Genomic DNA, 13,873 nt, shown 5'->3' with positions numbered 1-13,873 from the left:
TGCCAACTTGGTGATTTTGACAGAAATGATAGTGAAGTGTGGAAATGAGAAAAGTTTAGAGGTTATGTTGAATCTGAGGTGTGTGCAATACACTCACTTTGGAAGGTCCAAAAGATTCTTAGTGGTCTGGTGTTGAAACTAAGTGGAGAAACTAGGATTGTTTTTCAGTCTGTGTGTCTGTCTGTGTGTCTGTCTATCTTTCATCTATCTATTGATATTCACATACATTAATGTATATATCTACCTTTTATTGATCTAAGCACATGGTAGTTATATGTCACTACACGTGAAAAAAATAAGTCTCTATCATAACCCAAGCTCTCATTAATTTCTATAACATGATTCTATCTTCCCTAGATATGAACACCAAGGAGAATGTGGTTAAAGTTTTTTTCACATTTGCCATAATGTCTTTTCCTAAAAGTCAGCCCAAAAGGCAGAGCATTTTGCCCAAGAAGGACATTTTTAAGGTACAAAGAAAAGCTATTGAAGTGATGATTTAAAAAGTGTGACTAGAAGACAAAATATGAGCAGAGGCAGGAGATAAGAGAATAAATGCAAAAGGTTATCAAAATAATATCAGGAGTGTTAAAGCTGAGAATAAGCAAGAATAACTTGGAAAGCTAAGGATGTTGGAAAGTTTTGTTTTTTAAATCATATGGACAAATTGACTAGGATAAAGAAAGGAATAGGACTACTCCTTCATTTGGATAAGCTAATGATAATGAACCATGGAGAGGAAGTGGGGCTGCTTTGTTTCTATTTTACTCCTTTATTATTTTCCAAGGAGAATGATTTTTTTCACTAGAAAGGACAGAACAAAATATATACTAGATTTGATACTCAAAGTAAGTAAAGGGATACTGAGAAGACACCAAGTGGTCCAGAGGAATTATGTATATATATATATATATATATATATATATATATATATATATATATATATATATATTTGTGCTAGAAGAAGAGGCAGATGTACTTTTAGTGCTCTAGTCCATGATCTTTGAAATGAAATATCAGTTAGAAGAGGAGAGTGCCACCAGATTGGAGGACAATGGTTTGCCTTATTATTTTCTGAATACATCATTTTATCCCTGGATATTTACCCACTTGGCTTAGTGGAATTCCACTTTCCAGAACTTATGATTTCATCCCAGGAACTTAACCCTTTGGAATGGGCGTATATTGATGAACTCACACAACCAACAAATGGACCAATGAACTTCATGAAACATTGATTTGGAAAAAGAAAACATTGAAGAGCGCAGCAATAAATGAAGCCTTCCTTAAAATAATAAGTAGTATCTACCTAAAACCATCAGCAAGCATTATATAATGAGGACAAGCTAGATGCATTTACAATAAGATCAGGGGTGAAATAAGGGTGTCCGTTATCACCACCATTATTCAACATGGTACTAGAAATGTTAGCTTCAGCAATAAGAGAAAAAGAAATTGAAGGATTTAGAATAGGCAAAGAAGAATCTAAGTTATCATTCTTTGGAAATGATTTGATGATATACTTAGAGAATTGGAGAGAATCAAGGAAAAAGAAAAGATCTGGAACAAAAAATGAAGTTATCAAGAGAGGTAGGAATGAAGCAGGTAATAGCACTTCTAGATCTCAGAATATATAACAAAACAGCAAGTACCAGGACCACTTAATGTTCATTAAAAACGAAGAGCTAGATCAATAGAACAGACTAGAAATGAGAGAAAAAATGGAACTCAATTACTTAGTGTTTGATAAAATGGCAAATGCAAATTACCTGGGAAAGAACTATATTTTTTTAAATGAAAAACTACTGGAAAATGTGGAAAGTGGTCCAGTAGGAAGTAGCTTGTGATAATCTTACACCATGCTCCACAGCACATTTTAAGTAGATATATGACCTTAATATTAAAGATCATAGAATATACATAATTAGAAGAGAAGCAGATCATATACCAGCATGTGGAGTTTTATTCTGTTGAAGTGGCTAGCCTTGCTCTTTGTAGTTATGTTGGATAGAAGCAGAGAGTGTACTGAGTAAACTCAAGTTATTCATTAATTAATGCATTTTAAACTTTCTTTTGAATTCTTAGTGTCCCAAATCATGAATATAGCTGACATTGCTTTGCTTTGTTATGTGAAGAGGTATAAGAGGTTGTGTGGGTCAGAGATAATGTCTAGTCCTCCACCTCCATCTTGTCACTTAGTTGAGCCTGAAGTACCTCATGCAGAACATTTATTCTTTATGAAATAGGTGATAGAAGATGGAGCCAAGATTGTGGAGTAGAAAGACATACCTGCTCTAGCTCTCCCCTCATAGCCCATAAAATACCTGTAAAAATGACTCTAAAAATTTCTAGAGCAGCAGAAGCCACAAAACAAAAGAATGAAAGAGTTTTCCAGCCCAAGACAGCCTAGAAGGTTGGCAGGAAATGTCTATCACACTGACCTCAGAGCCGAGTGTAGCCCAGCATTGGCCTTGCAGCATGGCACAGACAGGACTGGAGCAGGCTTCAGGGCATGGAATCACAGCTGCAGTTCCCAGATTTCTCAACCCACAAATGCCAAAGACAGCTTCAAAGGTAATTGAGAAAGCTCCTTCACCTGGGTGAGAGGGGTGTGTGTGGGGGGGGGGGGGGGCGCTGGCCCCAGCCCCAGGGAAGCAAAGTCCACTTTTGGAGCTCTCAGCCAAAAGGCCCTTGGGGAATGGAGTGAGTGGCTAATCTGGGTCTCAGTCCTAAGTGGCAGTCCTGGACTGAGGAGGAGCACTGGCTTGGTGGAGCTAGTGGAGGTTCTGGAGAGGGAATCTTACAGATCCTGGGCAGAAAAGAGTACTTGTGGTTCTTCATAGATGACAGTGAAGGCCAGGAGAAGAGTGAACTTCTCTCCCTTGATTGTTCCACCTTCAAGAAACTGAGAACTTATAGGTCGCCAGAGTATACCCTCCACTTGGAAAAGGAATCAATAGTCAAATAACTGGCTGGGAAAATGCCCAAAAAACAGAAAAAAAAATAAGACTATAGAAGGTTACTTTCTTGGTGAAAAAGTATTTTCTTTCATGAACAAAGCATACCATCAGAGGAAGACATAAAATTCAAGGGTTCTACATTCTAAACCTCCAAAAAAAAATTTTGACATGGTGTCAGACCAGAGAAGAGCTCAGAAATGATTTTGAAAATCAAGTAAGAGAGGTACAGGAAAAACTTGGGAGAAAAATGATAGTGATGCAAGAAAATCATAAAAAGCGAGTCAACAGCTTGCTAAAGGAAACCCAAAAAATGCTGAGGAAAATACCACCTTTAAAAATAGACTAACCCAAATGGAAAAAGGGGTTCAAAAAGCCAATGAGAAGAAGAGTGCTTTAAAAAGCAGAACTGGCTAAATAAAAAAGGAGGTTCAAAAGTTTGCGGAGAAAACAGTTCTTTACAAATTAGAATGGAGCAGAGGGAAGCTAATGACTTCATGAGAAACCAAGAAATTATAACACACAATCAAAAGAATGAAAAAATAGAAGACAATGTGAAATATCTCATTGAACAAACAACTGACCTGGAAAATAGATCCAGGAGATACAATTTAAAAATTGTTTGTCTCCCTGAAAACCATCATCACAAAAAGACATCATCTTCTAAGAAATTATCAAGGAAAGCTGCCCTGATATTCTGGACCCAGAAGTTTAAATAGAAATAAAAAGAATTCATTGATCACCTCCTGAAAGAGATCCCAAAAGGAAAACTTCTAGGAATATTGTAGCCAAATTCCAGAGTCTCCAGGTCAAGGAGCAAATATTACAAGCAGCCAGAAAGAAACAATTTAAACATTTTGGAAATATAATCAAGATAACACTGAATTTAGCAGCTTCTCCAGTAAGAGATCAAAGGACTTGGAATATGATATTCCAGAGGTCAAAGGAGATAGGATTAAAACCAAGAATCACTTACCAAGCAAAGCTTTCTATAATGCTTCAGGGGAAAAACTGGAATTTCAGTGAAATAGAGGACCTCCAAACATTCTTGTTGAAAAGTCCAGAGCTGAATAGAAAATTTGACTTTCAAATACAAGAATCAAGAGAAACATGAAAAGGTAAACAGAAAGAGAAACCTTAAGGAACTCATCAAAGTTGAACTGTTTTGCACTCCTACATGGAAAGATGTTATTTGTAACTCATGAAACCGTTTTCAGTATTACGGTATTTAGAGTATTTACGGTATTCAGTATTAGGGCAGTTAGAGGGAATATATACACATATTATATATATAGTTAGAGGGAACATATAATATATACACATAGGTATGTATATATATATATGTGTGTGTGTGTGTGTGTGTGTGTGTGTGTGTGTGTGTGTATGTATACACACACATAAACAGAGGCCACAGGGTGAGCTGGATATGAAGGAGAATACCTAAAAAAATAAAATTTTCTGTTGAATGGAATGTACTAGGAGTAAGCGAAAGGGAGAGGTAGAATGTAGCAAATTATCTCAAATAAAAGAGGAAGGAAAGAGCTTTTACAATGAAGGGGAAGGAGGGGGAGATGAAAGGAAATAATTGAGCCTTAATCTCATGGAATTTGCTTAAGGATGGTATAACACACACTCAATTGGATATGGAAATCTATTTTATCCTGCAGGAAGGCAAAGGGGAGGTGGATAGGAGAGGAAAGATAATAGAAGGGATAGCAAATTAGTGAAAGGGATAATCAGAAGCAAATGCTATTGTGGGAGGGAAGGTCAAGGAGAGAATGGAATAAATGAAGGGAAGGACAAGACAATGTTTAGTCTTTTACAACATAACTATTATGGTACACATGTATGACCTATATTGAATTGCTTGTTTTCTCAATGAGGGTGGCTGAGGAAGGAGGGAGAGAATATGGAACTCAAAGCTTTAAGAAGGAATGCTAAAAATTGTTTTAACGTGCAACTGGAAATTAAGCTTATACAGGCAATAGAGTATAGAAATCTATTTTGCCCTACAGGAAGATAGAGGGGAAGGGGATGGAAGAAGGGTGGATAATAGAAGGAAAGGTAGACTGGAGGAAGGGGTCGAGGGGATACATGTTGTCCTGGGGTGGGGGGTGGGGAGAGATGGGGAGAAAATTTTGAATTCAAATTCTTGTGGAAGTGAATGTTAAGAAATGAAAAATAAAGTATAGAAAGGCTAAAAAAAGAAATAAGTGATGGAGCCAGTTGTGAAATGTAAAATATATAACTTTGATTACTTAAATCTGAAAAGCTTCTGAACAGACAAAAATTAATACACAGGATTCATAGAATTAGAAGGGAAACAGTTAAATGGGAAAAACACTTTTGCATCAAATTTCTCTAATAAGGGTTTATTGTTCAAGGTAGCCATTACTCATTAGATAAATGATCAAAGGATATGAACAAATAATTCTCAGAAGAACTGCAGGGTATTCCCACGTTAAAGAATACTCAAAATAACTAATAATGAGAAATCAAATCAACAGAATCTTGAGCTTTCACCTCACACCATCCCAAGTGGAAAAGATGGTAAAAATGAAAAGAGTCAAAGTTGGAGGCTTTGCACAATGGTAGGCACAGTAAATATTTTATTGGTGGACCTATGAAATGGTATAAGCATTTTGGAAAGTAATTTGGAATTATAGCAATAAAATGACTAAAATCACCGTATTTTTTTGACCTAGAAATTCCATTACTGGAGTTATGGCTCGTGGAAGCAACTGATAGGAAAACAGACCCAGTATACACAAAGATATTTATAGCATCATTTATAGCAAAGTACTGAAATCAAAGCAAAGGTCCTTTGACTGAGGAAAAACTAAACAAATATATTGAATGCATTTAATTATTTCTATGCTGTAAGCTATGATGAATGTAATAAATACAAAGACACATGGAAAGATGTACATGATCTGATAAAAACTGAAGTAGAACCAACAAAAAAATATACACATTGATTACAAAAATATAAATATCAACACAAAAAAATCAAAAGTGTATCCAACAAAATCATACATGTTGCTTATGTAATGGGGATGCACTAGAACCCTTTTCTGATAAATGTGAGAGTAAAGAAAAGATACCCACTCTCTTCAGTATTATTTGATGTAATACTGGTTAATACTAGCAAAAACAGTAAGATGAAAGAAAGAAATCACATCATATATATGCTTTGGTTTCTTGGTGTCCTAGGTAAACCTAGACTATGGAGATTCTCCTCTCCTCTCTCCCTTTCTCCCTCCTTTCCTTCCTTTCTCTCTGTCTCCTCTAATTCCTCTCTTTCTTTCTCTCTCTCTTTGTCCCCTTTCCCTGCTCCCCCCCATGAATATCATTATTAAAAAATGAATAATGTGTGAGACACATACTCATGTCCTAATTATATCATTTTCTCAATATTAGGGAAATACTTCAAACATAACTGAAATGAAGAAAAATGAGAGGAGAGCAATAATCCATCTCCTTCATGGATGTGGGAAGTCTACATTGCACATGATTTTGGACTTTTTCAATGTGTTGATTCATTGTGCTGTTTTTTTTCTACCTTTCCTCCCTTTGTCTCTTTGTCTTTATAAAATACTACATGTTACAAGGAATGGTGTTCTGGAAGAGGAAGGAAGAAGGATGGGGGTAATATTATGATGATGTAAAAAATAAAGACAAAACCATTATTTTTACAGTCTTTCAAAGTTGTATACAATGATATCATCCTTGTATAAATTATTCTTGATCTGATACTGTCATTCTGCATCGGTTCATATTACCCTGGATTCTCTGAAATTCCTCCTTTCCCATTTCTTATGGCATAATAAAATTGCATTACATTCCTATAGTATAATTTGTTCAGCCATTTTCCAATCGTTTAAGAGGTAATCCTCAGTACCCTCTTAGATTATACTTCTTTTCTCCCCGCAGCCTTCCTGATTTCTATCTCCCTTTCAGAAGCAGGACATTAATTTGATTTCAAACTTTTTCTGGTAATATCCTCCCTCATGCCTTCCATCTCTTTTTATTCTGGTTAATTTCTCTGTTGAGCTTACTGTATTTTACGGATAATTCTTTGTGTGTGTTCAAGTCTCTTTTTTGGGTTCAGTTAAGAGTGAAGTTCACTTGATGGTTCTTGTGTAGTTTCTTTAATCATATTTGTCTATTCTTCTTATATACCCTATTTCTGAGAAATAGAAGGTTCAATTCCCTTCTTTCTTTTGACACTAGTATATTCCTTTTACCTTCCCTTTTTTTCTCTTGTAAAATCTTCTGAACAAAATCAATGCACCCTCTGTTTATTTCCCCTAATTTTACTCTTATAATACCATTTTGTACCCATTAAGTTTCTGAAGGGATAGTTGCTTTTTATTCTTCCTTTGAAATTTTATAATTTTATAGCCCCTGCCAACTGATCAAGTAAATATACTTCTTATGTTTTTCTTAACTCTTGTGGTTGCATTTCAAAGTTTCCACTCAGTTTTTTTTTTATTAGAAATGCTTAAAAATCTCTCCATTGATTTTTTTTGAAGTTGTTACAGTTACTTTCTCCTTCTAAGTTGTGTATTTGGTTATTATTGGGTTATAATTTTTATAGTGGTCTATATCTTCTTGCTCCTCGCCCCAGGTTTATTTCTTAAATTGGTACTTGTACCAGAAACATGACTTCTGTTTTCCTTTTGGCTGAAGTTGCTAGTCTTGCTTGATCTCAACCTGCATCACCTGAGCTCCTATGTGAATCTCTACTTCCTGGGGTAAGATTCCCCCAGATTTTTGTGGTCCAGAGTAGTAAGTCTTCAGGGACTTTTATGGCAGATCAAGATAGAGTGCTAGAGATCTAAGAGACTAATAGCATAGGCTGTTGTGGTCTGAGTGAGACTGTGTAGGCAGGTAAAGTGCATTCCTTTCGTTGTCACTACATTAAGTTTCTGATCAACCTGGGCCTTTCTTGGAAGTGACTTCTCTACCTGTCTCTAGATATAAGACTGGCAAAATATCTCTGACAGACCTCTATTCCAGTTGTGGAACTTCTGTATTGTTTTCCTTACCTTGGTTTTCTTGGCTGGCCCCCTTCCCATTGCCCTTTGGCTTCCGCATATCTTTTTTTGTATGGTTCTTTGATGGAAAAAAATAATTTACTGTAGGTGGTCATTAGATTTCTTGATCATTATTTGATCTAGTTCTATTTTTACATTTTTGTTAGAGTAAGGTTGTGGGAGCTTGACTGCCTGTCTCAGTTTAGGCACTCCGTGTTGGTTGGAAGTTGGATCTTTAAGCATCCTGATATCACAGTTTCTTAAAGTAATCAACTACTGTGAATACACATCTCCTATTACCTATCCATTGAAATGTTCTTCACAATCTATACATCATCCTCCAAGAAACTGTTCCATCTTCAAAGTCCTTAATTCTGCAATTCCCCTGTCCAACTATAATCTCAGATTCTTTTTGATTTTCCTATGTCTAAGGAGAAGTCCATGAAAGAACAGATCCCTATCAACTGAAACCCTAATATGCCACTTTAAGAGGTAAGGGAACATGGGAAAAAAAAAACCTACTTAGGTGTCAATGAAGAGTTTGTGACTGCCTATTTCTCACTTAGATGATGCCAACCAATATTTTTCTGCTGATTTTGTTAGATTGCATGTTTCAGTTAGAAGGTAAGGAAAATGTGGAGTTAGTGAATATATTCCCCAAACGTTAGAATATCAGTGTCAAGCTAGAGACTGGTGAATTGAATGATTTTTATTTCTGTTGCAAACCTCCTCTGTGTGAAATGATTTATTCCTCTCAGTGTGTATGTCCTCTTTGTCCAAATTGTTTTATTTGGAATAGTTTTCCCTTTAATCCTTGAACTCTTACTTAAAACTGGAACTTGGTCAGTATCTGCTGCATCAAACAACCTATCAGTCTGTACAGTGATCATGTATATAAATGTAAGAGATATAAGTAGACCTTCAAGACCCAATGAATGGGAACTTTTCTTTCCCCTGCCCCCACTTTATTATGACTAGGGATAGAAATTTGGTCTAAAACTTAGTTTCTTCCAATTAAATGTGGAGAGAGGGAGCCCATTTCAATTTTTTGTCTTCCTAGGAAATACTTAATTCCTTCCACAGCTGTCTCTAGGAATACCCTCAGGCAAATAAATGGCTTCCTTACCTTCTTTTCCTTCTTCCAATATATTACAAAGCCTATGAGAATTGAGATAAGGGAGCTCTAGTTTCAAAAGTTTTGCCTGCCTGGGCAAAGGAACACCTGCATATTATATAGTTATACACTATGATCATGGACCTTGTATGGTTTAAATTAGCATACCAGGCATGGTTCAATTAAATTATTCCCTTAGGAAAAATTCTTTTATCTAAATAAAATATTTTAATTTGGGGAAGTGAAAATTACAAGTAAGATGCAACAATAAGAAACTATATATGTCATTTGATTTGACTAAAAGGAAAACAAAGCACAAATATTTATTAGTAAGCACCCTGCCTGCTATCGCAGGTGTCCTGTTATCACAGGTTCTTAGATCTGCATTCATCAAAGGAAAGGCAACTTTTGAGGAGTTAACAATCACTTTAATCAAGCACATGTATCATTCCTTTAACAAGTACATGTATTATTCACCTAGCTCAGGGGAGCTGGCACCGTGAACTTCAAAGAAAATACAGAGAAATCAAAGATCAACAGGAATGGCTTCCTCTGCCTGACCATAATTCAACAGAGAAGTTCAGCTGTCTGACCATGTTTACCAGAGGGGGAAGCACAGACATCTGAGTTTTTAAAGCCGGAGAACTCCTTAAAATGGCTTCCCAGAGTCCTTGTCTGGCCAAACAAACACTTCCAATCAGTAAGGCCCCAAAGTAAAACCTCAACTCAGAGTATTTATACCTTTTTTAGAGTCAGAGGGCATCCCAATCCTTGAAAACCAGTGCCTCATTAACAAAAGGCTTTGGCTTTCCCATAAATCTTCCTTAATCAAAATCCCCTTAATGAGTATGCCCATTAATGGGAGGGGAAGATCTTTAATCACATTAAAATAACTAACAATACAAATACACATCCTGTTTCTAGTTAAAGAAACTCTAGTTTCTGTACTGTGCTCCTAGTAAAGACTTTTGATTGATAAAGGCAAGATTAATCAGAAGCACTTGAGAATACTGAAATAAAACAGCAAAAGATCCTATTTTGTTGCCCTTACAAAATAAAACAGCAAGGCTCAGATTTTGGCAAGGGAAATTTCAGTGTAATACATATATGTGTATTATAAACACAAGTGTATGCATATATGTACAAACATATACACATATCCATTTGAAATAGTTTAACATTCTGTGGTAATAAAAAATTCAGTCTTCAATTTAGTTTCGAAAGCCTTCCAGGGCTAAATTGGGATACTCAGAGGAATTCAGAACAAATATCACTTCTTTTTCCCATTTTCTAATGAGGAAAGAAGGAGTAAAGACCTGTAATGGATCTAAAAGAAAAGAAATTGTCAATGTTATTATTTTTCTGATGTAGGAATGAATGAGTGCTGGTGAAAGAGTTCTTGTTTCTTTTTCTTTTTAATCTATATATGATGAAAGTTTTTCAGGGAGAAAAAAGGCAGCTCCTAATAAGGTTGGAATCAGTTTAAAATGAAGTGGGAGCTTTTCTTAAGAAGCTTCTAAGATTCCAAAATGTCTAATATTTGGATGCAATTGGAACATTAATTAAATCTACTCTTTATTTTTTTCTCTTATTCTGGTAAGTCAAAAGAAAAAAAATAAAAAGCAAAATAAAGAAATAAAAGGCCCTCTTACTCCCTAAGTTTATTATAAGAACTAAATTCATGAATTCACAGGAACTCAAGTAATGTTTTTAAAAAGTATATGGGTTTGCTGCAAATTATAACAAGGTTTGCTTTCTATACTGAATTTCACATTGAAGTGTCTCTGGAAGTGATGGTGTACAAGCCAAGCCAAGACCTTTGTCCCTTGGACTGAGAGGGTTTCGGTCCCATTTGTCTGAAGGGCCCTGGAAAGCCTGGCTTTGGGGGTTCCTTGGATTCCCCTTATTTGATTTAGCATTCTTTTGATATTCCTCTCTTCCTATCACTTCTTAGCATTCTCTTGAGGTCCAAGTCGCCCAGCCTGGATTGTGGGTTATCTGGATTACTAGTCACTCCCATCAGGATTCTCCCTGAGTTTGATCTACATTCCAGGCTGACCTCCCCTATCAAGACCATCCCTGGGAACCTAGGCTACTTGCCAGCACCTGGATTCTTCCCTCAATCTTTCCTGTATTTAAGTTCCATTTTGCCTCCATGAAGGTGCTCAGATTCAATCCAGCTCAGACTCTGTCTAGCTGAGATTCTATTCGGCCCACTTGTTAATGCAAGATTTATTCCTTAAGAGTTAACCCGGTGTGGCGTATCTTTAATAAACCTTGTTTTCCTTTGAATTTAAGAAGGCTTGTATCCAATTCATTTGAGCAGGGCCCAACATGTCAGTATTTTGGGGTCCCCACAACCACAAACCTCAACAATAAAGCTTTTCTGTGGATTATTAAATATATGGCTAAAGAACTGATGAAATACTCATAATATTCAAGCCAATATGCTAATTAGAATTTCAGATATTTGAAATAAGCCATATTTTTAAAAGATATTTATTTTAACTTTTTTATTTTTAATTTTGAATTCTAGATTCTCTCCCTCCCTTCTATACTTCCCTATTCCACTGTGAAGACAAACTATATCAATTATATATGTGAAATCATGCAGAACAGATTTCTATATTAGCTATATTTCATTTTTTGACTTGTAATTTGGTAAAAATTCTATTTTTCTGTCAAAAGTATTGGAGAGGAGGCCTCGTAAGACAGTTTAAACTTGTATATATTGATATTTCTTTTAAATACACAACAAAGATGCCATGTAAATTTCCTTTTTGCCCTTTTTTCCTTTCCTTACCCCTCCCCTGCCCTAGAGATGGTCACCATTAGACACAAATAGGTATATACATATATATATATATATATATATATATATATAGATACACACAAATATATGTATTTATTTATGTATATGTGCATTTATATATGAATATAAATGTAAAAATATTGTACACATACTTCTATTTATCAGTTCTTTCTCTGGATACAGATAGCATCTTTTTTGTATGTCATTTATAGTTAATTTGAGGCTTCATAATAGTGAAAATAACTGATTCACTCAGAGCATATATATTTTTTACATAATTTATTAGCAATCTCTAAGACACAGCAATTCCTAACTACTGACCTTGGCATGAGCAAACAAGGAAAAACTTCATGTCAGTAAGCACAGAAAGGAGTTCCCTTTCTTTTTAAATGAAGGAGTCATAAACTTATGGAAAATACCTTAGTGTTCATTCCTATGAGAGGTATTTCCAGGCTATTAGCTTCCTCAGAGAACTCTTGATATCTTTGTTCCTCAGGCTATAGATGACAGGGTTCATGGTTGGGGGCACCACTGTATAGATTATAGACAACAACATATCTAGAACTGAGTCAGATTCCTGAGGTGGTTTTAGATAAACAATGGCACTTGTTGTAATAAAAACCGTGAGAACAATGAGGTGGGCCAGGCAAGTGGAGAAGGCTTTTGACCTACCCTCTGTGGTTGGAATCTTCAGTACAGTTGAGAAGATGTGGCTGTAAGAGACTGTGATGCAAATAAAGCAGGCAATTCCTAAACCAAACCCAAAAGCCATAGTAAAATCAACTGCAATGTGTGTCTCAGAGCAGGAGATCCTGAGTAAGGCAGGGACATCACAGAAGAACTGTTGGATCTCTCTGGAGCCACAAAAGGGCAAAGTGAATGTACTACCTGAGTACAAAGCACCTAACAAACCTCCATTGAGCCAGGAAACAGTTGCCATCTTCACACAAGTCCCTTTGGTCATGATGACTTCATAGTGCAGTGGTTGACAGATGGCCACATAACGGTCATAGGACATCATTGTGAGGAAAGAAAGCTCTGATTCAGCAAAGAAAATTACTAAAAAGAATTGTAATACACACCCCATGAAAGAAATGGAATTACAGTGGCTCAGGGAGTTTGTGATAGATTTATGCAATGTGGTAGAAATTAAACAAAGATCTAAAAAGGACAGGTTCTTCAAGAAGAAGTACATGGGGGAGTGGAGATGCTCATCAAGAGAGATGAGGGTGAAAATGAGCAGATTCCCCATCAAAGCCACCAGATTGATCAGTAAGAAGAGTGTGGCATGTAAGACCTGTAGCTCCCTGGTGTTGGGAAAGCCTGTCAGGAGGAATCCTGTTACCATGGTGAGGTTGGCCATACTCAGGAAGTTCTCTTGATTGTCTGCACAGAAAAAAAGAAACAGTTATCAAATTATGAGGACACTCATTGTGCTGGGTGTCACAAGACTTTTGTTGAGGCCTCCTCAATTTGGTCATTTGCTAAATGAGGAGATGAAATTATATCAGAATCTTAACCTTAGGTCCAGAAATTTCTGAAACCTTATTTTAATAAGTATATTTCCCCCATGAGTGACTTCTTTTGAAATCTATGTATTTTAATTTATGCATTTAAATATACTCTTCTGAGAAGAGCTTCATCAGAAGTAGCTCAGGACACAAGACAAGTTAGGAATCTCTGAAACAGATGATTTTTAATGGCTCTTCTGCATTCCAAAGGATCTGTGTTTCTAGGAACAATTTTCCAGCTTGGAAAAGATCATAATAGCAATGTGTATCTAAAGTATATGAATTTTAAGGATTATAGAGCAGGTTTATGACAAGAATCTTGAGGTCAAGTAGTGTTATACCATTTTGAACATATGATACTGTATCTCAGGGAAGTCATGCAACTTTCTAGTGGTCGTACAAGAATTGTCAGAATCTGGTTGCTAACCCCACATTTCTGA

General features: G+C 36.0%; 1 protein-coding gene across 1 annotated transcript; it reads right to left on the bottom strand.

Annotated features, from left to right (window-relative positions):
- Positions 1-12,355: 12,355 nt before the first annotated feature.
- LOC140516814 (olfactory receptor 14A2-like) lies at positions 12,356-13,285 on the bottom strand. The gene has a single exon (XM_072627717.1). The coding sequence runs from the start codon at positions 13,283-13,285 to the stop codon at positions 12,356-12,358; it is 930 nt and encodes a 309-aa protein (XP_072483818.1).
- Between the last annotated feature and the right edge of the window lie 588 nt (positions 13,286-13,873).

This window comes from Notamacropus eugenii, chromosome Y, assembly GCF_028372415.1.
Source record: "Notamacropus eugenii isolate mMacEug1 chromosome Y, mMacEug1.pri_v2, whole genome shotgun sequence".
In the NCBI taxonomy this organism is placed as follows: Eukaryota; Metazoa; Chordata; class Mammalia; order Diprotodontia; family Macropodidae; genus Notamacropus; species Notamacropus eugenii.
Note: the sequence above shows the minus strand (reverse complement) of the source record. Positions and strands in the feature narration are given on the sequence as shown.